The 26,815-nt window shown below is 43.2% G+C and overlaps 1 protein-coding gene across 4 annotated transcripts in view; it reads right to left on the minus strand.

The window, feature by feature from the left end:
* sh2b3 (SH2B adaptor protein 3) overlaps nt 1-26,815 on the minus strand; it is a 217,826-nt gene that overhangs the window by 22,833 nt on the left and 168,178 nt on the right. For all 4 annotated transcript variants that reach the window (XM_085961561.1, XM_085961563.1, XM_085961562.1 and 1 more), the window contains exons 4-6: nt 21,136-21,227; nt 8,936-9,030; nt 1,135-1,349 (exon numbers count right to left, since the gene is read on the minus strand). In XM_085961561.1, the coding sequence (XP_085817687.1) occupies nt 1,135-1,349; nt 8,936-9,030; nt 21,136-21,227 (402 nt within the window). The remainder of the gene's footprint in view (nt 1-1,134; nt 1,350-8,935; nt 9,031-21,135; nt 21,228-26,815) is intronic.

Raw genomic sequence — 26,815 nt, forward strand, 5'->3', positions numbered from 1 at the left:
ACAAACACACTTGATAGAACCCCGAAGTATCATTTCTGGGGCCTCTGCAATTTTCTCCCTCATTTCCTTCAGGATCCTAGGAAGTATCCCGTTGGGCTCTGGCACCTTGTCTTCCTTCAACTAATTCATCATTCATTTTCCTTTAATCATCTCACTCTCAACCACCAAAGCTCTCTAGATTCAGGAATCGTGCCTTTGGATTGAAAAATTACAAATATCGCTCCATTATTTAAGAAGGGAGGAAGAAACTAGGTAACGACAAATCCGTCAGTTTAACATTAGCTGTGTGGAAGTTACTGGAATCTATCAACAGAGACAGAGCGACTGAGCACTTGGACAAGTATGAGATGATCAAAGAGAGTCAGCATGAATTTGTGAAGAGTTGGTCATGTCTGACTAATCTAGTTTGTGACAAGTGGTGTTCCCCAGGGATCTATACTGGGGTCTCAGCTTGGATAAAGGAATAGAGTTATATATCGAGGTTCCATCCTCGTTCCTCTCCTTTTGCTCATTCGCATGCTACCCTAGGAGATTATCCGTATACATATGAATGCTGACGAAATCCAGCTCTTCCTCTCCACTGCCAGCGTTCCTGTTCCACACTAAGTCACACTCGCCCATCACTCCCATCCTCAACCACCTCCATTGGTTCTGCTGTTCTCCAATGCATCAAGTTCAGAATCAATGCCCTTAGCTCATCTATCTTTTCCAGTCCCATGTCCCAGCCTGTGCGCCTCAGTCCTCCAACTCTGGCCCCCTGTATATCTCCTTCCAGACCACAATCAGTGGTAGCGTCTCCAACCATCTTGCCCCTTTTTCCTTAAACCCTTCCATCTTGCTGTTTCTCTTGCCACCTTTAAGAATCTCAACACCTATCTTTTGCACCACGCTTTTGGTCATCTCTCCCAACGATTCTTACTGCTCAGCATCTGTTTCTGCTCTGTAAAGCACCTTGGGAAGCTTTCCACGTTAAACACACTACATAAATGCAAGTTGTTATCCACTCATCTTTTACCTATCCTTTCTAACCTTTAAGGCAGTATCACAAATGCATCCATCCTTGCTCAACTTAGATGAAGAATATTTCAATACGTGTGCAAGGTAAACTTGATTCTGTACACAAATTTTCATTACCTTTGCTCTCCCTTGATAGTTGAATGTGAGGACGTATTCTCCCCGCTGTGTTTCACTCTGGCGCACAAGAAAGACCCCATGACCCTCGGTTCCTGGAACCTGCACCAGCTGAGCTGCTTTAAATCGTGAGATTGGACCATGAAACCAGGCATAAGACGAGAAGAGCTGGTCCGTCTTGTGGTAGGGCTGATCTGTTGAGTAATGATGGGCAGCTCCTGACAACACAATTAGAAAAACAAACATTGGATCTTGTTTTCAGAATATTAGAACATCTTTGGGGGGGTGAAATTCTAGTTGATAACTTTAGCGAAAAAGTCAGAGTGTGAGACTGGATTTCCCATTTTTTTTTTTTACTCACTGACTTTTTCTGCTAAAATTATCAACAGGATAAATTTCAGTCCATGGAGTGAATCACTTACGGTAAATAAAATCTAACTGAACTAATTTATCGCAGAAGTTTAACATCTGTTGTAGGGAAAATCTTTGAAATGACTCTAGTGAGTGAACACTTGGAAAAGCATAACTTGTTAAAGGACAGTCAGCATGAATTCAGGAAAGGGAGGTCATATTTAACTAACCTGCTGGAGCATTGCAAGGATATTGCGAACATGGTGAACAGGGAGAATGGAGTTAGTACTTGGGTTCTCCAAAAGGTTTTGACAAGATTCCACATCAGCGATTAATGGCAAGATGTCAAGGAAGGGATAAAGTAAGCGACTGAAATATTAAATTAAAAATGGGAAGCAGAGAGTAGTTATAAAATGAGAAATTTGCAGGCTGCATAGAGGTTACAACTGGGGTATTGTATTCCAGGCATTTGTCACAGGACCTCTGCTATTTTTAATGACTTGGCTGACCTTACATTAAGCAAAATCTCTAAGTCTGCAGATGACACCAAAATAGGAGGGACAGTAAATAATGAGAATAATTCCACATATTCAGATCCAGGCCATTAGGTGGCAAGTTGCAATTCAATGTGGATACATGCAAAACCATTAGTAATGAGAACAAGGAACCAAAAGAGGGACTATGTATTAAATAAAACATTGGTGTAGTATGCAAAGGTATAGAAGTTAAAATAGATACAGCTCAAGGGGCTAAATGGCCTACTCCTGTTCAGTTGTTCCTATGAAGCCATCAGATCAGTTAAGAAAGGCAAATAAAGTAGTGGGTTGCATTAGCAGAGGAAAGAAAATATATATATATTTTTAAAAAGTTATAATTGTTGCTGTTCAGAAACCATTTGAGTACAGGCTGCAGTTTGGATCACCTAATCATAGAAAGTATAGTGTTGCCTTCCAGATGGTGCAGAGATGAGCAGCATTGATAATTCTAGGTGTCTTTCCCTAGAGTTATGAGGAAATGCTAAGTTGTACTTATTTTCTTTGGAAAGAGGAGAAATTGTGTTGATTGAGAAAACAATTAACACAAGTCAATCTGGTCAAATTATTCACTATAAAGGTTCAAATGCCACGGGACACAAGCCAGGAGTAAGAAGAGAACTCAAGTAAAACCTTTTTGCCTAAACAGGGCAGGCCAATGAGCTGAATGGTATCAAAGGGCTCAAGAATCAACGGGATGTTTTTCTGAAGAGGTTGAGTAATACGGTGGGACGGCAGGTAAGTGGGGTTGATCTCTGAAAAAGACATGTGGGCCAATGATGCAGTCTCACCATAGGACTACTGCTGCTTCGGCACGGCAAGTACCTTAGCCCAAAAGAGCTGACATAGAATATTATGGGATCAATTCATTAACCTATTTTAGTGGCACACCTGGCACTGAGCATATTACCCGCTGGGGGTGCCATGGGGGTTAGTGAGTGGATGTGGGCCGTTGACCTCCCTTACACTGCCATTATTTTTTGGTACAGCTGTGGGGCACTAACTGCTCAATAAAATATTGGCTTGGAGGCCTTCTCAGAGGGTGGCACTGTAAGGGTGGCCCTCTAACAAAGAAAGGGAAATTCAGGACTGAAACCATAGGATCATACAGCACAGACGGAGGGCATTCAGCCCATCGTGCCTGTAGAAAGAGCTCTCCCATTATTCCCACTTCCCTGCTCTTTCCCCATAGCCCTGCAAATTTTTTTCTATTCCAGTATTTATCGAATTCCCTTTTGAAAGTTACGATTAAATCTGATTCCACCACCTTTGTAAGCAGTGCATTCCAGACCATAACGTTTCACTGAATAAAATAAACGCCCTCTCATCCCCCCTCTGGATCTTTTTTCCAATTATCTTAAATCTGTGTCCCTCCCGCCCGTGGAAACAGTTTCTCCTTATTTACTCTATCAAAACCCCCCCATAATTTTGAATCCCTCTATTAAATCTCCCGTTAACCTTCTCTGCTCCAAGGAGAACAATCCCCGCTTCTCTAGTCTCTCCACATAATTGAAGGCCTCCATCCCAGATGCCATGTTTCAGATGAAGCAGGCCTCCCCTGAAGCACCCACTGGAAAAGATGTTCAGCACCTGGACCATGCTTACATACTCCAGCTACATTATGGGAAGCCCCCTAACTTCCGCAAGAATTTGTGCACAGGCTCCAGAATACTACATACTAGCCCACCACACTGGCAGTGCAAAGCGTATGAGGCCTCCCTATCCACAGGTGTGCTTCAGGCACCAAGGATCACATTATTGGTCCACACTCTGTGATCTAAATATTCATATGAGAAGATGAAGCTATGTTCTCCTTAACAGCTTGAAATCCATTACATATTTAATAGTTAAATCAATTTTGAGAAGCTTCATGCTTGGTCTGGTTAAATGCTAATTTTTTTTTGCCATACATCCCAGAACTCAATGTAGAAATTACTACTTGCACTATTAGCGTATGAATGCCTAGTGTGTTCATATGACATGTTCCTCTGCCACTACTTTAATGGAGCATTAACCACTTGAAAATAAATGAGGGTTAACCCTTTCAATGAAACAAACTGGTATACTATTTGCAAACAGTAATTTCCAGGTTTATATGGATATACAGATTGAGCGTCCCAAATCCAGAGTTCCGGAATCCGGACGATTGGTGACAGGGGTCTGGAATGCATAAAATTTTCCGGAATCAAGACACCCTGAGGGAGGCTTACCAAAAACCGGAAATAGCGCAACCTGGGCCCAGGCATTTCCGGACTCGGCACGCGTTTCTGATGTCCGAAGTCCGGAAATATCGCAACCTGGGCTCGGGCGTTTCCGGACTTCGGACATCAGAAACACATTCCGAAGTGCGGAAAAACCCGAAAACCAGCTCGGCCTCGGTCCCGAGGTTGCCGGATTCGGGACGCTCAACCTGTACAACAAATGCTTCCCCATTCCAAATTTTTCCCCCTTGCCCTCAAGATGCTAACTCAATGATGTATGGTTTTGTGGGCAGTGCCAGCTCTCTGCTTCTTCTCCCTACTGGCCACTCTTCATGTGTGAGGCAAACAACGGTGAATGGTGGCAGACCATTCAGCTGATGGAAGACGGGCGGAAAATGGATGACATGAGGCCCAATCTGGGGAACCAACGTGCCCGAAAAAGGCCTGAAAGTAGTTCAATCAGGCCATTTTTCAAGTGTCCCTGGTGGCCGCCTAAAACAGGTGTTAAGCTCCTCATTTACATATGTAAGGGACCCCATGTCCATTTTAGGTCCACTTACAGAAAATGGTCTGTGATGAGTAGGGCAGGCATCAGGCGTGTTCCACTCAGGATTCTTCAGCGGCTGCCAACTAAAGATTTGTTTTTTGTTTTTTAAATTTCCATAAATGTTGCTATAGAGCCAGGAAAAGCAAGCGTGCTTCCCCTGACTCCACGGTATTCCCGATTGCGCAACCTCGCCCCCCCACCGCTAGCCCCGGTTCCGGGACTTACCCCTGGGTTGCTGCCAGCGAGGCAAGTTGCCAGACATTCGTGCAGACAAAATGGGCAAGCGGCATGTGGAGGCGCAAGAAGTGCTGGCAGCTCGCACAAATTAAGCTCTCTGCCGATTAATTCTGGCTTCACAATATTATTTCTGCTTTCTCTTGCTGAGGGTGCGAGTTTTGCCTAGGAAACACCACTTGATTGGGATAAGCTAGACCACCATAGCTGTAAAGTGAAATTCTTTTTCTATATGAATCCACAATACTTTGCAGTGTATTCTCCAGACAGTGACAATCCCGAAACTCACTTCTTTGGTGGCTTTGCTATATAGAGAGATAGAGATACAACGCACATGCACACGCAAGCAAATTGGCCCCATTTTTGAAAAATGCTTTAGTGTAACACCTTGCAATGATGTGCAACATTCAGCAACAACCATACACTTTGTCAAAATTCAGTTAACAACCAGCAGCCCTTAAGCAAGTCACTGCTTGGGAGTACGGCCGATGACCAAAAGTTAGTGAGTACTTTGGCCTAATACAATGTTGTCCCAAGTTATTCAATAATTACTGCAACAATGGTTATACATCCAGTGATATGTAAATATGTCCCTGGGTGTTGGAATACTGCTGCTTTCTATCTCCCCCCTTTCTTAAGCTTCCCAATTTCGACAACCTTTTGCAGTTAAATTTAAGCATTTTTAGGCCAGGCCACTAGGTGGAGTGCCTGGCATTAGGGATACTCCAGCTCACTGTATTTATGGCTGTCTGGCTGGCTTGTCACATTGCAGTTATGTACTCCACTCTATTGAGGCAAGCAAAGAAGTCCATGCCCAGGCCCATCCATCCTCCACGCTGAGGATTAAACCTAATGCTGTTCTGTTTCAACTGATTCTTGCTCTGAAATATGCAAGCATTATACAATTGGTACGAGCAAGTATTTTGTTTATTTGAAACCCACCCTTTTTGGCAGGCAGCAAGAGAAGAGCCAAATCTACCTGGTTGTAGGCCTCAAGGTCCAAAGCTGGGGCAAACAGAAAATGTATCTGAAGTTGGGAGGAGAAAGACAAAGCTGGACTATGAGGGAGTGCAGTGGGGGGTCAGAGGACCAAAACCGGAGTAATGAGGAAGTAGAGTAAGGCCCAAGGTGGAAGAAAGGGCAAGCTTGTGCGACACTGGGCTCGTTGTGCTTGGCAATCAGGAGGCATTTGTTCGTATCGAAGTCAATGGCATTTTAATTGACTATCATTTTTTAACATTTCTTTTTAGCTGTACCTTTTAAAGTGGATCCCCGCCACAAACTCCGTTCCCTAGCCACTGACTCCATCCCTCTCTCCAACATCTGTCAGAGGCTGAACCACACTGTTCGCAACCTTGGTGTCATATTTGACCCTGAAATGAGCTTCCGACCACATATCCGTGGCATAACTAAGACCATCTATTTCCACCTCTGTAACATTGCCCGTCTCCGCCATTGCCTCAGCTCATCCGCTGCTGAAACCCTCGTCCATGCCTTTGTTACCTCTAGACTTGACTATTCCAACGCACTCCTGGCTGGCCTCCCACATTCGACCCTACGTAAACTTGAGGTCATCCAAAACTCGGTTGCCGGTGTCCTAACTCGCACCAAGTCCCGTTCACCCATCACCCCTGTGCTCGCTGACCTCCATTGGCTCCCGGTTAAGCAACGCCTTGATTTCAAAATTCTCATCTTTGTTTTCAAATCCCTCCATGGCTTCGCCCCCTCCCTATCTCTGTAATCTCCTTCAGCCCCACAACCAGCCCCACCACCGCCACCCCCCCCCCCCCCAACCACCCCCGAGATATCTGCGCTCCTCTAATTCTGGCCTCTTGAACATCCCTGATTATAATTGCTCAACCATTGGTGGCCGTGCCTTCTGTTGCCTGGGCCCTAAGCTCTGGAATTCCCTGCCTAAACCTCTCCGCCTCGCTACCTCTCTTTCCTCCTTTAAGACGCTCCTTAAAACCTACCTCTTTGACCAAGCTTTTGGTCACCTGCCCTAATTTCTCCTTATGTGGCTCGGTGTCAAATTTTTTGTCTTATAATACTCCTGTGAGACGTTTTACTATGTTAAAGGCGCTATATAAATACAAGTTGTTGTTGTTGTGAAGTTAGTAATAAAATCTGCAGTGACAGAAAATGACGACAAAATTTAAAGATGTTTGCAATCGAGACATTAGCTCTTGATATTATAAAGTGCCAGTGGTTCTCCCCCCCCCCCCCCCCCCCCATGGCAGTGCTCACGATAAGTGAGAGCATACACTGTTCCATCAGGAGAGAAGCATCACCTTGCAATGCACATTATATTACTCTTTTGCCCAGGTGGAGTGACGTCTAACTGATGGTCAATTGGAGAAAGGTCTCTGCAGAGTGCCAGGTGTTTTAAATCCTGGCTCTTTCACAAAGATAGAAATTTTAAAAACCCAAGGCAGAAAGAGGAAATGACTGGTTTGTTTTAAGCGTGACACAGACATTAGCACGTGCTAAGATGTGGCACCTGAAGTATTACAGCTAGACCTCAACACTTGAATATATGTTAGAAGCAAGTACAGTAGGTGGATATTTTGTTTTAGAAGGACTGGAGCATAATATATGTAAAACATAATGTATTATTCTACTACTAAAGTATAGTGGTATGCCATTTTAAGGTTACAAAGTCTAATTGATAAATAAAAACTGGGCGAGTCAATACATAGATCAAGTACAAAAAGAAAATACTGCAGATGCTGGAAATCTGAAATAAAAACAGAAAATGCTGGAGATACTCAGCAGGTCAGGCAGCATCCGTGAAGGGAGAAACAGAGTTAACGTTTCAGGTTGATGAAAGGTCATCGACCTGAAACGTTAACTCTGTTTCTCCCTTCACGGATGCTGCCTGACCTGCTGAGTATCTCCAGCATTTTCTGTTTACATAGATCAATAAGCTGCACAAAGCCCTATTTTATATTGCTGCAGAGTTTATCTGTAGAATCCAAATGATTATCTTTGTTTCTTTATTATCTTGTAAATAAAAGTGTGACAGAAATATTCATTAAACAGTGTGCAACACCTCAAATTTAAAATGATTTCTCAGGATGTGCACGTCAGTGGCATGACCAGCATATACTGCCCATCCCTAGTTGCGCTGACAACTGAGTGGATTACTAGGCCACCTCAGAGAGCAATTAAGAGTCAACCACAGTGGTGTGGGACAGGAAGTGCGCACAATAAATTAAAAACCGGTCTATGTTTAATTTTTACTTTTAAAGATCCACCACAACTTTTGAAAGCATTTATTTAAAAAATTAAATAAATAATCCAACAATGTATCTCAAACAGACAAGACACTAATCTGAAACAAACCAACTCTCTGGAGGTGGCAGGTAACTGAGCTCATCCACTTGTGGCTTTGCGCAGTTTCAGCAAGCCCTTGGATCAGGAGAATGACGAGGTGAGCAAAAGATAATCACCCCGGGAATTCTGCTGGCTCCAGAAGTCACCCAGCCCTGCCCTGCCCTGCTGCACGCACCACAACGCCCAGGCTGAGTGGATTCCATGACATCCAGTAATTGGTTTAAATGTGCATTTAAAATTAGCAGGAAGAAAATAAGTAACTTGCAGCACGATACCCATCCTCTTCGAAGAGGGGGGAGAAAATTGGTGAAAAAGGAGAGCAAACTGAGATTATAATTTAAGGAAGTCAGAAAACGAATAATATAATGTTTGCCGGGAGGGCTGATACAAGATTCCGCCCACTCAGAGGTATCATTAGACTGTTGAGGCAATGCCAGGTAAGGAAAGTGTAGGTGGATGGATACACATCATTGCCTCAGTGCGGTGTAGATTAGTACTATGGGATTACACTAGTGTTTCTAAATTACCCCGACATTTAAATGCAGTCTTCAGTAACCATCTAATGATGCTAGCTGAGAAAATTTGTCAAAACTGTTGTTTACCTTGGTGTATAGAATCCATGCTCCCGTCAACAGAGACTGTCTGCATGATGTCGGAGTGAGGAGTAGTGAGCAGTTCCACGTCGGCTCCATCAGACCTGCAATCAAACAAGTAGAAACATTTCGTACAGTTTCCACAGCTGTCCTAACTTGCACTGGAATGCATGTAGCCTGCAAAGTGTCAAAACACCTGAAAGATTCCATTAAATGGCCCCTTTGGAGCAAATGGAAGGTGGCATCATACAACATCTCATGATAATCATCGTTTTCAGATTTGTCATCATCCATATTGTCTTTGAACAACAGGTTTGGACTTTTCCCATTCCTAAACTAGCAAATAGACAAGCCAGATCACACAAAGGAGCAATATTTCCCAGGCTTCTCAAAACAATGTTAAAACGAAAACAAAGAGCAGCACTTTTTACACAGAACTACTTGATAAGATCTTAGATTACTTGTTCAAATGGCACATCGACACTGCAAGAACGGAACCAGTGACTGTGCTCAATCTTATCCGGAGAACAGCTCTCACGTCAGTGAGCTTTCTTTTCCTGATTTCTCCTGAGCTATTTTCTCCCCCTACTTTAGGTTCAATCGCTACCCTGCAGCACCTACGTCAGTCTAATCAAGGGCACCGCTAGGTGAGGTACTCTAGGGCCTCTGACAATGGCACCCTTAAGTTAACCGATAAAAGAGCAGCAATACAAGATGACTAACCCATATGGTTGCTGTTGTTTGTGCGTTTTCCCCCCTCCTACAACTTTCCCATCAAAGCATGACCGATATTGGGAGCTAGAGACATGGTTAACAGCTGTAAATCCTCAACCTAGTGATCATGGCCTCACGCCCCCCCTTTTATATTAGAAAGACCTGCATTTATATAGTGCCTTTCACGACCTCAGGACGTCCCAAAGCGCTTTACAGCCAATGAAGTACTTTTGGAGTTTATTCACTGTTGTAATGTGGGAAACGCGGCAGCTAATTTGCGCACAGCAAGCTCCCACAAACAGCAATGTGATAATGACCAGATAATCTTTTTTAGTGATGTTGACTGAGGGATAAATATTGGCCAGGACACTGGGGATAACTCCCCGGCTCCTCTTCGAAATAGTGCCATGGGACCTTTTACGTCCACCCATTATTGCACTGCCAGTAGAAGCAGTTCTGTAATAGGCGAGCACTCCTGGTGCTCTGAAGCCTGCCACATTCACACTGCATGGTGGATCTCACTGCATCAGCAGCAGAAGACGAATGAGCGCGCAGAGGGTTTTTTTGGTTGAAATTCATGAATCGTAACAGGGAAAGATCCGAACAGGCCAACAAGCAGAAAAAAGGCAGCGCTGGTAAACCCGAGCTGCCATCCCGCCTGTAACGAGCAATAGTACTGGCAGCAGCACTGCTGCGTCTGGAGGAAGCACATTGGAGACCATTCTCTGTGCCATCTCATTTACATTACAGTACTGCTACCAAAGGCAGGGCTGCTGTCAGCTCAGCACCGTCACATAAAGTGGACGTGAGTGGCACTCCCTGGAGGTGGCAAGTAACTGAGCTCATTCACTTGTGGTTTTAAGCAGGTTCAGCAAGCCCTCGGATCAGCAGGATGAAGAGGTGGACAAGCTAGTGTGCTTCGTGCCCACAGAGCAGCGTCACAAGCTGGTTCTTTTCTTAGATTTCTAGTCCGAAACCTTAATGACTATGAAGGGGAAAAGGATATCAAAAAAAAGGAAAAGGAACTTTATTAGATTACAGACAGGCTTAAATAAAGGGTCTCATTGACAGTGCAACAAAGCAAAACCCAAACTAACGCACCATCACACTCCTCAGCCAGACTCAAAGTCAATGACAGAAAATCAGTGTAGAGATTTCTATTTTAAAATATATATACATATATATAAAAAAGTATCCTGTTCATTGCTGATGAACAAATACATTGATAATTCATATAAAAAGACTATTTCTGTAGCTGATTACTGTCTGAATTATTACTGCATCTCAGAGCTAATCTGCCAAAATAAACACTGAGCGTTGCCAGTTCACGTCACACTGGAAGGCAACTGTCTATATTTCAATACACCATGAACATGTGAAATAAGGCTTGGAAAAAGGAGCAAAGAATTCAGGATATGGGCTACAGGCAATCTGTGCGTCAGTGGGGTCTGGGCCAAGCCAAGCTATCATTAGTTTTCACAGAGCCGGTCAGGAAATGTGCATCTAATTCATGGAAACATAAGGAAAGTGGCTGAGAGAAGACGGAGTACAGAGTTCTGTAAATCACACCATGATTAATTGCTGACACAGTTCTCGGTATTTGAATAACAGGAAAAGCCTCTCACTGAGGCAATCAGGAGGCCCAGATGATACACAAACCCTGCAGGCCAACATGTGCTTCCTGAGTTTCCTGTGCTATTGTCACCATCGATCGAGATAACTGCAAAAAAAAAATCTTTTCTGTTGTTACTCTTTTTCTTCACTTCTATCTTCCTAGTCCAGATTTAAACATTACATACTTTACAAATGAAAATAAAACTGCTGCACTTTTTTGAAATTCTTGTTATTTCAAGCCATTTGTGGTTGACATTTCACTACTGAAAATTAACCATACTCTCTGTCCTGCATCTACATACAAGTCATTACAGGTAGTGAATTCATTTCACATTCATAAAACTAACTGAAATGGGACAGGTAATTCACTGAAATGGGATGGTGTCTCATTGAAACATATAACATTCTTAGCGGGCTTGGCAGGGTAGATGCCGAGAGGTTGTTTCCCCTGGCTGGAGTGTCTAGAACTAGGGGGCATAGTCTCAGGATAAGGGGTCGGCCATTTAAGGCTGAGATGAGGAGGGATTTCTTCACTCAGAGGGTGGTGAATCTTTGGAATTCTCTGCCCCAGAGGGCTGTGGATGATCAGTCGTCGAGTATATTCAAGGCTGAGATCGATAGATTATTGGACTCCAGGAGAATCAAGGGATATGGGGATCGGGCAGGAAAGTGACGTTGAGGTCGAAGATCAGCCATGGTCTTACTGGCAGAGCAGGCTCGAGGGGCTGTATGGCCTACTCCTGCTCCTATTTTTTATGTGCTTATGCGTCATTTTAACAGGCTAATTCTGGGTAAGTCCCTCAGTCTATAGTTTCTAAAATCACAATTTAAAAAAAATTACAATAAATCTCAATATTCTCAGAAGAATACATCAAAGGAATCCCTAGATATTTCCTTGCCATGGAATATTTACAAGGGAAAAAATCCTCAGCACCTAAATTTAAAAAAAATATTTGTAAGTAAATCTGTCCTTGGAAAATTCTCCAGTAAAAGTAATGGGCAGTAGGAGGTGCTGGGGGCTCAGCCTAAGCAAAGATACACTGCATATGACTCAGCAAACCAACTTTGGAAACAGTGCAAAATACTACAGCAACAACTTACATTTATATAGTGCCTTTAAATGTAGAAAAACATCCCAAGGTGCTTCAGAGAAACAATCAGACAAAAATTTACATGAAGCCAAAAAAGGAGATATTAGGAGAGTTTACAAAAGCATGGTCTAAGAGGCAGGTTTCAAGGAGGGTCTTAAAAGGAGAGAGAAGTGGAGAGGTTTAGGGAAATAATACCAGACCTTCGGGCCTCAATGACTGAAGGCACCGCCTCCAGTGGTGGGGTGAAGGAAATGGGAGATGTAAGAGGTCAGAGTTGGAGGAAGAGAGTTCCCAGAAGGTAGTAGGGCTGGAGGAGGCAACACAGAAAGGGAGCGGTGAGGCCATGGAGGGAATTGAAGGCTGAATATTTTAAATTGCATGGACCAACGAGCACAGGCGTAATGGGTGAGTGGGATTTGGTGTAGGTAACAATACGAATGGCAGACTTTTGGATGAGCTGAAGTTTATGGAGGGTGGAGGAAGGGAGGGTGGCCAGGTGAGCATTGGAATAGTCGAGTCTGGAGATAACAAAAGCATGATTGAGGGTTTCAGCAGTAGATGAGGCAGCAGTGAAGATGGGCGACATTACAGAGGTTGAAGTAGGCAGTTTTTGTGATGGAGAGGATATGGGGTCAGAAGCTCAGCTTCATATAGGACTTCGAGGTTGCAAATACTCTAGGTCAGCCTGAGACAGTGGCCAAGGAGAGGAACAGAATTGGTGACAAGGGAAAGGTGTTTATGGCGGGGGCCGAAGACAGTGGCTTTGGTCTTCGGGATCTTTAATTGGAGGAAATTGTGGCTTATCCAGGACTGGATGTCAGACAAGCAGGCTGACAAGACAGAGGTAGTAGAGGGGTCGAGAGGTGGTGGTGAGGTAGAGCTGGGTGTCGTCAGTGTACATGTGGAGCTGGACAGCATGTCTTCAGATGATGTCGCCAAGGAGCAGCATGTAGATGAGTAATTGAAGTAGGCCAAGTCTAGATCCTTGGGGAGGCTCCAGAGGGAATGGTGCAGAGGCGGAAAGAGAAGCCATTGCAGGAGATTCTCTGGCTACAATTGGAGAGGTAATAGTGGAATCTAAGCTGGAGCAGTCCCATTCAGCTGGCTAACGGAGGAGAGGTGTTGGAGGAGGATGGCATGGTTGAACTGTCAAAGGCTGCAGAGAGGTTGAGAAGGACGAGGAAGTATTGTGTACCATGGTCACAGTCACATAGGATGTCATTTGTGACTTCTATTCAGTACTAGCTCCAATTCAGAGGCTAGAGGCAATGTGCTGAGCTAGGAAAAATGTACTTGAGATATCTCTCTCTATAGATATATATATACACAGATATAGATATATATATATAATGCTCACTCTATAGCTCTGTGTGTAACTGCGCTGCCCAGTATGGTACTGTATCCCACAGATGTTACAAGTTCTTGGGTTCAATCCCTAGTTTGTGCTGATCTCAGCAGGGGCTACAGTAGGCGAGCTACAGTTAGACTTGGGAATAGAAAGAGGGAAAAAGGCCTGGGTTCCCAGTCCTGATCACTATCCAGTGACCCCTCCTAGAAAGTGTGCATATGTAGGCATCAGGTGAGGAGAGGATCAAGCTTGGTTGGACCCCATGGCTGACACTCATTGTTCAGGTCCATACATGAACTATGGGCCTCAGAGTGGCACACTGGAGGACATGTGGAACAATAAGAGAGCAGAAAAACCAAGAAAACTATGGTGCAGGGAAAATATGGGTATTTTCCCTATGGAAACTCAAGGACAAAGTTGTTGTAGAGCCTTCCATCTTCCAACTCCCAGTAGGTGGCCTCCCAATCTGAGCTGTCATTTCTCTAGTTTCAGAGAAGCTAATGTGCCTAGAACTTGTGTGTTGGTGCTTAGCCAGAGGTGCCCTGCTTGCTCCACTCCTCTGCAGTTTGCATGGATTGTCCCTCTACGCCAGAGATGTAATCTGTATAGTATTTTAAATCATATCTGGAAAATAATTTGAGTAATTACCCAGATAAGCATTACTTCTATTTCAACTTTTTGAAACTTACATATCTTGTCCAACTCATTCTGTAATTTCTGAGCAGCCTCTTCCAATTTCGCTGCCCCTCCTAGTTTTGTTTTATCTGCAACTCTGACCACTTTTCACCGAGTTTCTGAATCCAGGTTATTTATGTAAATTAGAAACTGTCGTGCTCCCAACACCAAACTCTGAAGCCCCCCACTCAGTACTTTCCCCGCACTGAGACATAATTCCTCTATTGAGTACTCGTTTCCTACTCTTCAGATAGTTTCCTAGCAATTCCCAAAGTTTACGCTGGATCACCACAGCTTTGAGTTTAAGTAATAACCTTTTAAGTGAAACTTTATCAAAACACTTCTTGGAAATCAAGGTCCACCACGTCACAGAGCTTCACACGGACCACTTGGGTTGTCACTTCAAAAAAAAAAGCCGAGGAGGTTGGTCAGGCAGGATCTTCCCCTTCTGAATCCAGGTTGACTGCTGTTGATCAGGTTGCTATTGCACAGATGATCCTCAAGTTTACTCTTGATAGTCGATTCCATTATTTTACAGGGAATGGTAGCAAGATTAATTGGTGTGTAGTTGCTTGTGTCACCCTTTTTAAAAATGGGCACCATGTTACCAATTCACTCAAAGCATTCCAATATTGTCCTTGTACAAGACCTTGGTTGGGCCTCAGTTAGAATACTGTGTCCAGCTTTGGACTCCTCACATGGTGGGTGATATTGAGAACTTGGAAAGGGTGCAGAGGAGGCCCACAAGATTAATTCCCAGTTTAAAGCATCTTGGTTACCAAGAAAGGCTAAAAGAGCTGGGACTCCATACTTCAGAGAAGCAGTGACTTAGGGGTGATATGATCGAGGTTTACAAGATGATGAAGGGAATAGATTCTGTTTGTGTAGATAGTTTGTTTCAATTAAATAGATTAGCGAGGACCCGGGGTCACAATCTCAAGTTATGCAAGGCCAGAACTAGGTTAGATGTTAAGAGGTGGCTCTTTTCCCAGAGAATAGTGGACCTGTGGAACCGGCTGCTGACTCGTGCGGCAAACTTTGATTCACTGAATTCCTTCAAGTGAGAGCTGGACCTGTTTCTGGCTGGGCCGGAGATCAGCTCGTACAAGAGGTAGGTACGGTATAACATTAATCAGGGCCAGAGTGATCCCTTTGCCTAGTTTCGATCGCCGAAGTGGGGGCAGAAAGAAGTTTTCCAGATTTTTTCCCCTAGCTGGCCTGGGTTTTTATCTGTTTTTTCGCCTCTTCCAGGAGATGACTTGACTTTTGGTTGGGGTGGGGAGTGTATATATTGTGATGCACAAGGCATTGCAGTTGCAGTTGTGTGGGGCAGGCAGGATGGGCCAGTGGGTTTCCTGTCTACTGGTACCTCCTCAGTGTCCACTGACTCCTTGTGCCACATGAAGTGGCGTATCTGTCTCATGGGCAATAAATGCTGGCCTTGCCAGCGATGTCCACATCCCATAAACGAATGAAAAAAAAAAATGCCCTGGGTGTTTGCCAGTGCAAGTACAGGATTAATCACTGATGCTGTGCAGAGCAATGATTTACACCGTACTTATTTTACCACTTTACATCAACTGGCAACAATATTGTTAAAGGCAACCCACTAAAGTCAATGATTTGGTGCTAGTGCAACCAAGACCTTCCTTGTGAGGCAGTTTCACTGGGGGCCTATGACTGCCGAGTACAGACAGTCTGCCATTTTTGGTCTGGGCCACTGGTCAGCTGGTCTCTTAGCGTGACTATACAGACCAGCAGTGTCGTGAAGGTGACTAGGCTGACACTCCAGTACAGTACTGAGGGAGTGCTGCACTGTCGGAGCTGCCGTCTTTCGGATGAGACGTTAAACCTGTCTGCTCTCTCAGGTGGAGGTAAAAGATCCCATGGCAATATTTCAAAGAAGAGCCGGGGAGTTCTCCCCCGTGTCCCAGCCAATATTAATCCCTCAATCAACATCACTGAAACAAATTATCTGGTCATTATCACTTTGCTGTTAGTGGGAGCTTGCTGTGCGCAAATTGGCTGCCGCGTTTCCTACATTACAACAGTGACTACACTCCAAAAGTACTTCATTGGCTGTAAAGCGCTTTGGGACGTCTGGTGGTTGTGAAAGGCGCTATATAAATGCAAGTCTTTCCTTTTGTAGCTACAATGCCCAGTTATTCGATTGTTGTGAATCTAACATGCAATATAACCACAGGCTCAGCAGTAAGGAGACTGGGTTACATTACACCTCTACTTCCATTGGAAGTAGCTATAAATGGGATATTAGATATCCCAAATATTGCATTAAAAAAAAAATTTTGCTCAGTTAAGTTAGGAGTGACCCCGGAATCTAATTCATTATTTTTAGTACTGGTCATTCGGCTAATAGATACAAGTTGCCAAAATATAACAAGCTGTATCAATTTACATGTAAATGTACAAAGATCTATTCTCACAATTACTGCATTTTGTTTTACAGTTAAATGTATTAACTTTATGTATAACTTCTTCGGACTTGTATATAACAGGAGTTGATAAGAATGAGACACTGCAATGTTATGCGTGAACCAAGTATCCCTTTTTCCACCTGATCTTCAGTGATCTGCCGTTGTAAAGTAAACAAAAGAACCTTGCTATTCACAAAAGGAACAAGGTTTAAGTATCATTTTCAATCACTAATCTTTCACCCTCGCTTTACCCCAGCAGCTACCCGATACATCAGTGTAAATGTACTACTGAAATGCAATCTCTGGGATTCAGCTGTGATTATAACAGCACGAAGCAAGTGCACTGCCTTGGGGTACTGGTTTCCCTCAAGTCATTCAACATTATACTGTAGCCATTTTGCCCTAAATAGAAAATACGATTCACTAACAACCACTTCCTGCAAAGCCTGTTCAGTGAATCATTCCAGTACAAGTGACCATTTTATGTATGAGCTCAGACAGTGAGAATTGGCAAGGATTTTAACCACAACAGGTTATCACTAACCAAGCCCAATTGTGTTCTCAATGAACATCCAAACACACACAGGAACCTCTAGATAGTGAGCAGGAGCAGGAGGAAAAGCCAATTTCTCTCTTCCAAGGAGAGGGGTGTTGTGACTGATTGTAGTCCTCCCACCATCACCCTGTGCGAGATCACAAAACTCAGCACAGACCAGGGAATTGCAGCAGTGATATCCTTAGTCCTGGTCCTTATCGCCTCCCATAAGGCCTAATTCCAAATCCAAGACCAAAAAAGCTGCCTCAATTCCTTGATCTACACTGCCCCCAGCACAAGCACAATCATGCCAAGAAAGCCAGATGGATCAAAGCACTGTGCAAGCAAACGTCCATTGACTTCATAAATAGATACGTGAATGGAAATTCTGAGAATTCAATACAAAAATGGCAGATTTCAATTACTGGAGTCTGTGTTTATTCTTCTCATTATAAGACACTGTGCGCTGTTACTTTTCCTTGCAAACATTTAGAGTAGCTAAAGACATCATAAAGGCTATCTCCTTTTTCATTTTACAATGTAAAGTATATTTAGAATTCTTATAAACCATAAGAAATGAGAGCAGGAGTAGGTCATACGGCCCCTCGAGCCCGCTCCGTCATTCATTAAATCATGGCGGATCTTTACCTCAACTCCACTTTCCCGCCATATCCCTCGATTCCCTTAGTGTCCAGAAATCTTTCAATTGTTCTCAGTCTGCCCAAGTTTTACAATAAGCCACCACTTCAATAAATGGGAGACTCGACAATGTTACCCTAGCCAAGTATTACAGCAAACTAACAGCTTCAATAAATGGGAGACTCGACTTGACTATCTACTTAACCTTACAGGTCACAATTAGCAAATTCAGAAGAAGAATATAAAGTTAGCTCCCCAATGGGCAAATCGTGGGTAAAGGCACTTGACCAGAAACACCAGAAAGCTGATTTCAGGTGAGTTAAAAGTTGGGGAACCAAAACACTGGGCTAGGGAAAGGGAAAACCAGCCAGAGTTCTGCTCCTGATTACTATCTAGTGACTCCTGCTGGATGGTGCACATCAGGTAAGAACAGAATCCAGTTCAGCTGTGATCTCCTTCACGGTGGAATAGCCGAGCAGAACTCATTGTCTAGACTCACCAATGAAGAATGGCCACTTGGGTGAGATAGCAGAGGCTGTGGATGCCCAGCCTAAGACACTGCCTTCAGAGAAAAAGGGAGCAAAATAAGTGAATCCATCTCAGTTCTATTTGTAGCTGCTTAGTGCTTCTGACCCAGTTTTCTGTATCGTCATTGGGTGCTAATAGCAACACAACATTGAGCATCTCACCAGCCTAAGAACACAGTCTCTCTTTTCCAAGTACCTTCATTATTTCTGTTAAAATGGTGAAACTGGGAGGTTAGTTTCTGCTGGAGATTTCCCAATTTCAGGTGATTAAAACTGTCCAGTTTTTTGTGAGAAAGATGAAAAGATGAAACGTGCAGCTACAAACGTTTGTCACATAACAAATGTTGTGGTTTTAAGCTTTTATCACTGAGTAATGCTGTGGTTTCCCGCCTTGCTGGTCTACACATGATCTATTTTCAAAAACCATCAAAAATGCATCATATGGGGTCTCCTTCCTCGCTAGCTGGTAGACTAAAAGGTGAAGCGAGCTTTGGCAATTTTCAGTGCAGAGGAATACGGAACACAAGACCATCCTCAAATGAGATGGCAGCTCAAGAATTTGCCACAAAAACACCATAAGAAAGCACAAAGTGGGGGGGGAGAAACTATCATGCTGCTTCTGTAGGCTATACTGTCCCACGGTCAAGGTCAAGGCTGAGATATGTTGCCAGGGTAATGAAATGAAAACGACCTACTACCTGGCCTATGCTATACATGATACAGACTGGACTGATGCTGCCACTCTGTTCAAACTGGATATATTCTCTCATCTGCAGCATTTCACTGCTCAACCGGATAGATGCACATGCAGTACCTCAATTTGTTCTTTTATGGTATCCCATTTTTATTCACCAACTAAAATTCTTCAATGACACCCACCAACAACAACAACTTGTATTTATATCGTGCCTTTAACATAGTACAAAGGCCCTTCACAGGACCGTTATTGGACAACATTTGACACTGAGCCAGATAAAGGAGCCATTAGGACAAGCTTAGTCAAAGAGGTAGGTTTTAAGGAGCGACTTAAAAGGAGGAGAGGTAGAGAGGCAGTGAGATTTAGGATGGGGAATTCCCGAACTTAGGGCTCAGGCATGCCGCCAATGCTGGACCACTGAAAATCGGGGATGCACAAGAGGCCAGAATTGGAAGAGCGCAGAGATCTCGGATGGTTGTAGGGCTGGAAGAGGTTACAGAGATGAGGGGCGAGGCCATGAAGGGATTTGAACACAAGGATGAGAATTTTAAAATCGAGACGTTGCTGGATCGGGAGCCAATGTCGGTCAGTGAGCACAGGAGGGATGGGTGAGCGGGACTTGCTGCGAGTTAGGGTACGGGCAGCAGAGTTTTGGATGAATTCAAGTTTTTGGAAGGTGGACGGTTGGTGGCCAGCCAGGAGATCTATGGAATAGTTGATTCTGGAGGAAACAAAGGCATGGATGAGGGTTTCAGCAGCAGATGAGCTGAGGCAGGGCTGGAAACGGGTGAGATTAGAAACTTTGTCACATAGCAATCTTGATATCAACCTGAGTCTTGCCTCTCGTTCCAAGGTGCCACATCACTTTATTAACTAACAATGTTACCTCGGTACCATGGACATATTGCAGAGCTGACCCAAAGGCCATGTTACCCAAACATATTTGTTTTTGTTTTAACAAACCAAAACAATCTTGTTGACATTTGAAACGCTCTATCCACTGGGTCTATCCACCATGTGATGTGATGACAATCAACATCTTTTTAAACAATTGAAAGTCATGTTGTAACACGGCAGTGTACGGTAACAAATATGCAACAGATATCTGATTTACAAAACAGTGGCATCGCCTTACACTATTGCAAATACATTTGGACAGGAAAAGAGGTTGCTTATAATACCTAAAACAGGAACAAATTAGAATTTGATAAAGATTTTCTTATTTTGAGTTTTTGCCAGGAATTTCCTTATTCAATTTCCTAAAGGATGGCACTTTGGGACATCCTAAGGACTTTGATAAGACACTATATAAATGTAATTTCTTTCTTTCCTTTTTCTTGTCCTAAATACATATTTACAAACTGTAGATTCTCCTATTTCCTATTCTAAAGCCAAGGCAGCCCCAGTAAGGGGAAGCCAGAATAAATACTTTATCTCTTGGTTAGCTCTTTTAAAAACACTTAGGAACAACTAGGTAACAAGACACAAACAAAGTTGGAATCTTGTCTTGTGCATCTATATTGTTTCTTCACAAATCCTATTTTCAGTGCCACGTGGAAATTCTTCCAATACACATCAACTCATTGCCTTGAGCCTTCTTACTAAGTTTCTATCACAATGTCGGATTGAGTTACCAATTTAAACACTTTCCCACTGTGCATTCATGCTCCTGTGTAACGTGTTAGCACAGATAGTGAATCAGAGCACTGGCTGAAAGCCAGCAAGAAGCAGAGAAGGGCTCGAGGCAGTGAGCTAATAAGCCCTTTGGAAGAGCTTTCATGCAGCACTGACAAGAGGGATAAAGGTGGAAAGCTAATTTATTACACAGAACATTCAATGCACCAGAAATCCAATTTTCAACATTTATCTGTAATATGAAGTTTCGGGATTCACAAGCTAAAAAGAAAACAAAGAGAAATCAAAATGAGTCTTACCAGGCATTTATACATTCTCTAATGTCTGTTGTCCATAAATTCAACTGCTGGTCATTGACAGTCTCAAAAATAACTTCTAGGAAACTGTTGACCTAGATCAGGGGAAATAAAAGCGAAACATCAAGATTCAACAAATAGGGGGAAATTGAGCAAAAATGCAATTCAGCTCCCTCGGCCGAGACACCACACTCCATTTCACTGCAAATCATTTCCGCATCCTTTCTGAGAATTATTGCATTCACATAATTATTTTTTAAATAACTTGCTTAACTTGTGGGATTTCATGATTTTTTTCATTTCCAGTTTTTTAATGAAATGTCTGTTTTATTATTGCTAAACTTTTTTTCTGTTCTAAAGGAAGGAACTCAGGCAAACAGCAAAGTATACACGAATATAAACATAAGCTGAAAAGGGCCTAACCTCTTCACTTTCCCAAGATTGCCCCATGGCACGCACCTTTCCCCATCCGAGAGGGCGGTCAGACAACTTGCTCCGAGGCCCCCGTCAATGCTGGTCTGTAACAAGCTGCTGTGAGCTGCACGAGAGCAGATCAGGGTGACTGTCTCCATCCAATTCTCCCGCTCACCCTGTGGTAAATCACCTGATCTCCCTCCTGCTACCATCCCTTGATGACACAGATAATTCACTACATGGGTAACAGCAAATGCAAGCCTGCATCCTACCAATCCATGCCTCAGTACCATCATAAGCCCCATCATAACACACCGCACATGGCCAGGAAAAAGTGCGTTTTGCACCAGTGCTAATCATTTGGACAATTTTGACGGTGTAAATGTACAGTTATTGTTTGAGGGGCTAGGCACATTTTGTGCAGAAATAGAACGTTTCTACCAGTGTCGGGAGAAAGCCACTTAAAAGTTTGGCTAAAACTGAATTCAATTTTTATTATAGTGAAGTTATGTCATTTATTAGACGTGTAAACATAATCGCAGTAAGTTGGATATAGAATCATAAGATATAAATGTGTTTTGTGATACTCTGCGTGTTTGTGTAGTCTTTGTATCTTTACTTTGTGGTGTTATAGTGGTAGTGTCTGTGTAAGTTTGATTGATTGTGCTTGATTTAGCTTTGGTCTCTATAGTTCTGGTGTTTTGGTTATTTAAAAAGTCTTCTTTACATTTTTAGTGATGGGATCGAATGCTGGAGAGGATTGTGCAGCAAGAAAGAAAGAAGAATTCTTTGGGATTGTGTAGGAACAGTGTAATGTGGATGATATGCCGTTGATGGGTCTGTTGAGGAATTTGTGGAGCAACAACAAATTATTGAGTAGGGGGCAGTAGTTTTGTGAGTTGAGGTAGTGTTTGGGAGTTGCTGGTCCTGTGGACCTTGAAACCCTGAATGGCAGATAGCGGGGCACCATAGTTAATAATGGTGGTATTGAAGGAAGTGAATGTTTGTGAATTTCTGGTTTTGTGTGCATCTTTGTGCTGTTGTGTTGTGATATGGTTGTGGTAGTGTGTTTATTATGTTAGGTTAACTATTTGTGTCTCTTTGTGATTTGATGTACTTTTCAGTTTATTTGTATGTGTACATGTGTTGCTGTGATTTTTTTTTTGTCTTTGTAATGCTTTAATTATTAGAAAATTGTTGGATTGAAAAAATTGGCATTCTCTCACGAGCATTTTAGCTGAAAGTGTTCAGCAAGGCCTAAGGCTGAAGAATAGAACTGTGTTCTGGAGGTGTAGCCAGGCGGACATGAGCAGGGCAATATTTTTGCAGCAGGTAATATGATAGAATTTTATACTGAGTTTGAAAGTGATTCAGTTAAATCCGAAACTAGGGTCTTAAATCTAAACAAAGCAAACTATGTAGGTATGAGGGGCAAGTTGGCTAAGGTAGACTGGGAAACGACATTAAACGGTATGATGGTAGACAAGCAATGGCTAGCTTTTAAAGAATTTATACATAATTTACAACAAATATACATTTCTTTAAGGCACAAAAACCCCACAGGAAAAGTGGTTCAACCGTGGCTAACAGAGAAGTTAATGATAGTACTAGAACAAAGGAAGAGGCTTATAATGTTGCCAAAAAGAGTAAGCCTGAGGATTGGGAGGATTTTAGAATTCAGAGGGCCAAGAAATTGATAAAGAAAGGGAAAATGGAATAGGAGAGTAAGCTAGCGAGAGACATAAAACAGACTGTAAAAGCTTCTATAGGTAGGTAAAAAGGAAAAGATTAGCAAAAGTAAATGTGGGTCCCTTACAGGCTGAGACAGGAGAAATTATAACGGGGAATAAGGAAATGGCAGAGAAATTAAACAAATACTTTGTGTCTGTCTTCACGGAAGACACCACAAAGAACTCCTGGAAATAGTGGAGAACCAAGGGTCCAGCGAGAATGAGGAACTGAAAGAAATTAGTATTAGTAAAAAAATAGTACTGGAGAAATTAATGGGACTGAAAGCCGATAAATCCCCTCGACCTGATGGCCCGCATCCTAGGGTTTTGAAAGAGGTGGCTATTGAGATAGTGGATGCATTGGTTGTCATTTTCTAAAATTCCATAGATTCTAGAACGGTTCCCACGGATTGGAAGGTAACAGATGTAACCCCACTATTTAAGAAAGGAGGGAGAGAGAAAACGGGAAACTACAGACTAGTTGGACTGACATCAGTAGCAGGGAAAATGTTAGAATCTATTATTAAGGATGTGGTAACAGGGCACTTAGAAAATAATAATAGGATTGGGCAGAGTCAACACGGATTTATGAAAGAGAAATCGTGTCTGATGAATCTGTTAAAAGTTTTTTTGAGATTGTAACTCACAGAATAGATAAGGGAGAACCAGTGGATGTGGTGTATTTGGATTTTCAGAAGGCATTCGATAAGGTGCCACACAGAGGTTATTAAACAAAATGAGGGCTCATGGGATTGGGGGTAATATACTCGTATGGATTGAGGATTGGTTAACGGACAGAAAACAGAGAGTAGGAATGAACGGGTCATTTTCGAGTTGGCAGGCTGTAACTAGTGAGGTATCACAAGGATCAGTGCTTGGGCTTCAGCTATTCACAATCTACATCAATGATTTGGATGAGGGGACCAAATGTAATATATCCAAGTTTGCTGATGATACAAAGCTAGGTGGGAATGTAAGTTGCGAGGAGGATGCAAGGAGGCTTCAAGGGGATATAGACAGGCTAAGTGAGTGGGCAAGAACATGGCAAATGGAATATAACGTGGAGAAATTTTTTTATTTTTTATTCATTGATGGGATGTCGGCGTCGCTGGCTAGGTCTGCATTTAGTGCCCATCCCTAATTGCCCTTGAGAAGATGGTGGTGAGCCGCCGCCTTGAACCGCTGCAGTCCATATGGTGTAGGTACACCCACAATGCTGTTAGGAAGGGAGTTCCAGGATTTTGGCCCAGCGACAGTGAAGGAACGGCGATACAGGTCCAAGTCAGGATGGTGTGTGGCTTGGAGGGGAACTTGTAGGTGGTGATGTTCCCATGCGTCTGCTGCCCTTGTCCTTCTAAGTGGTAGAGGTCGCGGGTTTGGAAGGTGCTGTTGAAGGAGCTTTGGCGAGTTGCTGCAGTGCAGCTTGTAGATGGTACACACTGCAGCCACAGTGTGCCGGTGGTGGAGGGAGTGAATGTTGAAGGTGGTGGATGGAGTGCCAATCAAGCGGGCTGCTTTATCCTGAATGGTGTCGAGCTTCTTGAGTGTTGTTGGAGCTGCACTCATCCAGGCAAGTGGAGAGTATTCCATCACACTCCTGACTTGTGCCTTGTAGATGGTGGAAAGGCTTTGGGGAGTCAGGAGGTGAGACACTCGCCGCAGAATTCCCAGCCTCTGGCCTGCTCTTGTAGCCACAGTATTTATATGGCTGGTCCAGTTCAGTTTCTGATCAATGGTAACCCCCAGGATGTTGATAGTGGGGGATTCAGCGATGGTAATGCCATTGAATGTCAAGGGGAGATGGTTAGAGTCTCGCTTGTTGGAGATGGTCATTGCCTGGCACTTGTGTGGTGCAAATGTTACTTGCCACTTGTCAGCCCAAGTCTGAATGTTGTCCAGGTCTTGCTGCATATGGACACGGACTGCGTCAGTATCGGACGAGTCTCGAATGGTGCTGAACAGTGTGCAATCATCAGCGAACATCCCCACTTCTGACCTTATGATGGAGGGAAGGTCATTGATGAAACAGCTGAAGATGGTTGGGCCTAGGACACTGCCCTGAGGAACTCCTGCAGTGATGTCATGTGATTGAGATGAATGACCTCCAACAACCACAGCCAACTTCCTTTGTGCTAGGTATGATTCCAACCACTTTGGTAGGAAAAATAGAAAAGCAGAGTATTTTTTCCAATGGTGAGAGATTGGGAAATGTTGGTGTTCAGAGGGACCTGGGTGTCCTTGTACACGAAATCACTGAAAGTTAACATGCAGGTGCAGCAAGCAATTAGGAAAGCAAATGGTATGTTGGCCTTTATTACAAAAGGATTTGAGTATAAGAGTAAAGACATCTTACTGCAATTATATAGGGCCCTGGTGAGACCACACCTGGAGAATTGTGGTCTCCTTACCTAAGGAAGGATATACTTGCCATAGAAGGCATGCAACGAAGGTTCACCAGACTGGTTCCTAGGATGGGGGATTGTCCTATGAGGAGAGATTGAGTAGACTAGGTCTATATTCTCTAGAGTTTAGAAGAATGAGAGGTGATCTCATTGAAACATACAAAATTCTTACAGGGCTTGACAGGGTAGATGCAGGGAGGATGTTTCCCCTGGCTGGGGAGTCTAGAACCAAGGGTCACAGTCTCAGAATAAGGGGTCAGCCATTTAGGACTGAGATGAGGAGAAATTTCTTCACTCAGAGGGTGGTGAATCTTTGGAATTCTTTACCTCAGAGGGCTGTGGAGGCTCGGTCGTTGAGTATATTCAAGACAGAGATCAATAGATTTTTGGATATTAAGGGAATCAAACGATATGGGGATAGTGCAGGAAAGTGGAGTTGAGGTAGAAGATCAGCCATGGTCTTACTGAATGGCGGAGCAGGCTCGAAGGGCCAAATGGCCTGCTCCTGCTCCTATTTCTTATGTAGGTGGGGCCTGAAGCTGAAAAGTGGGACTGAGAATTATTTTCTCAGCAGCAAGAAAACATTTTTCATAACATGTGTTGCTTATATTTCCTCGCATCCTAATTTGCAGCGTTAAATTGTGTGGCAAACAGAGGAAACTTTCAGCCTCCAAGGAGACTGCAATAGCACCACCTAGTGGCCTTCAATAGTAGCGTGACCAGCAAATGCTGACATTGGCTTTTCCCTTTATAAAATGTTGACATAAAAAACATAACTCAAAATTTGTGACATAGTGAGTGCTATGCACAACACTTTTAATATATTATAGATAGAAATATATTAAAATGGCTTATTTTCCCAACAGTCTGCAGTGAAAAAAACCTCCCAGTTACATGAAGCCAGAACCTTCAGGTCTGGGTCTCTAGGAAACCTATTACCAGTTCACCCATGTCCCACCATCTCTGCCACGCTGCAGTATGGTTAAGATTTTTCAAACAAAAAAAAAATGAAAACTAGATAATCACAAATGTCTGATTAAAGCACTAGAGTGAAGTTTTCAATATGCACACTCGTATTGTTCACCAGAACTCCGAACAAACTCTAGTCAGAGAGAGTGCCTCATTGCACAGCACTTT

Source organism: Somniosus microcephalus, chromosome 19 (genome assembly GCF_052327205.1).
Source record: "Somniosus microcephalus isolate GS21.2 chromosome 19, FLI_Smic_1.0, whole genome shotgun sequence".
Lineage (NCBI taxonomy): Eukaryota > Metazoa > Chordata > Chondrichthyes > Squaliformes > Somniosidae > Somniosus > Somniosus microcephalus.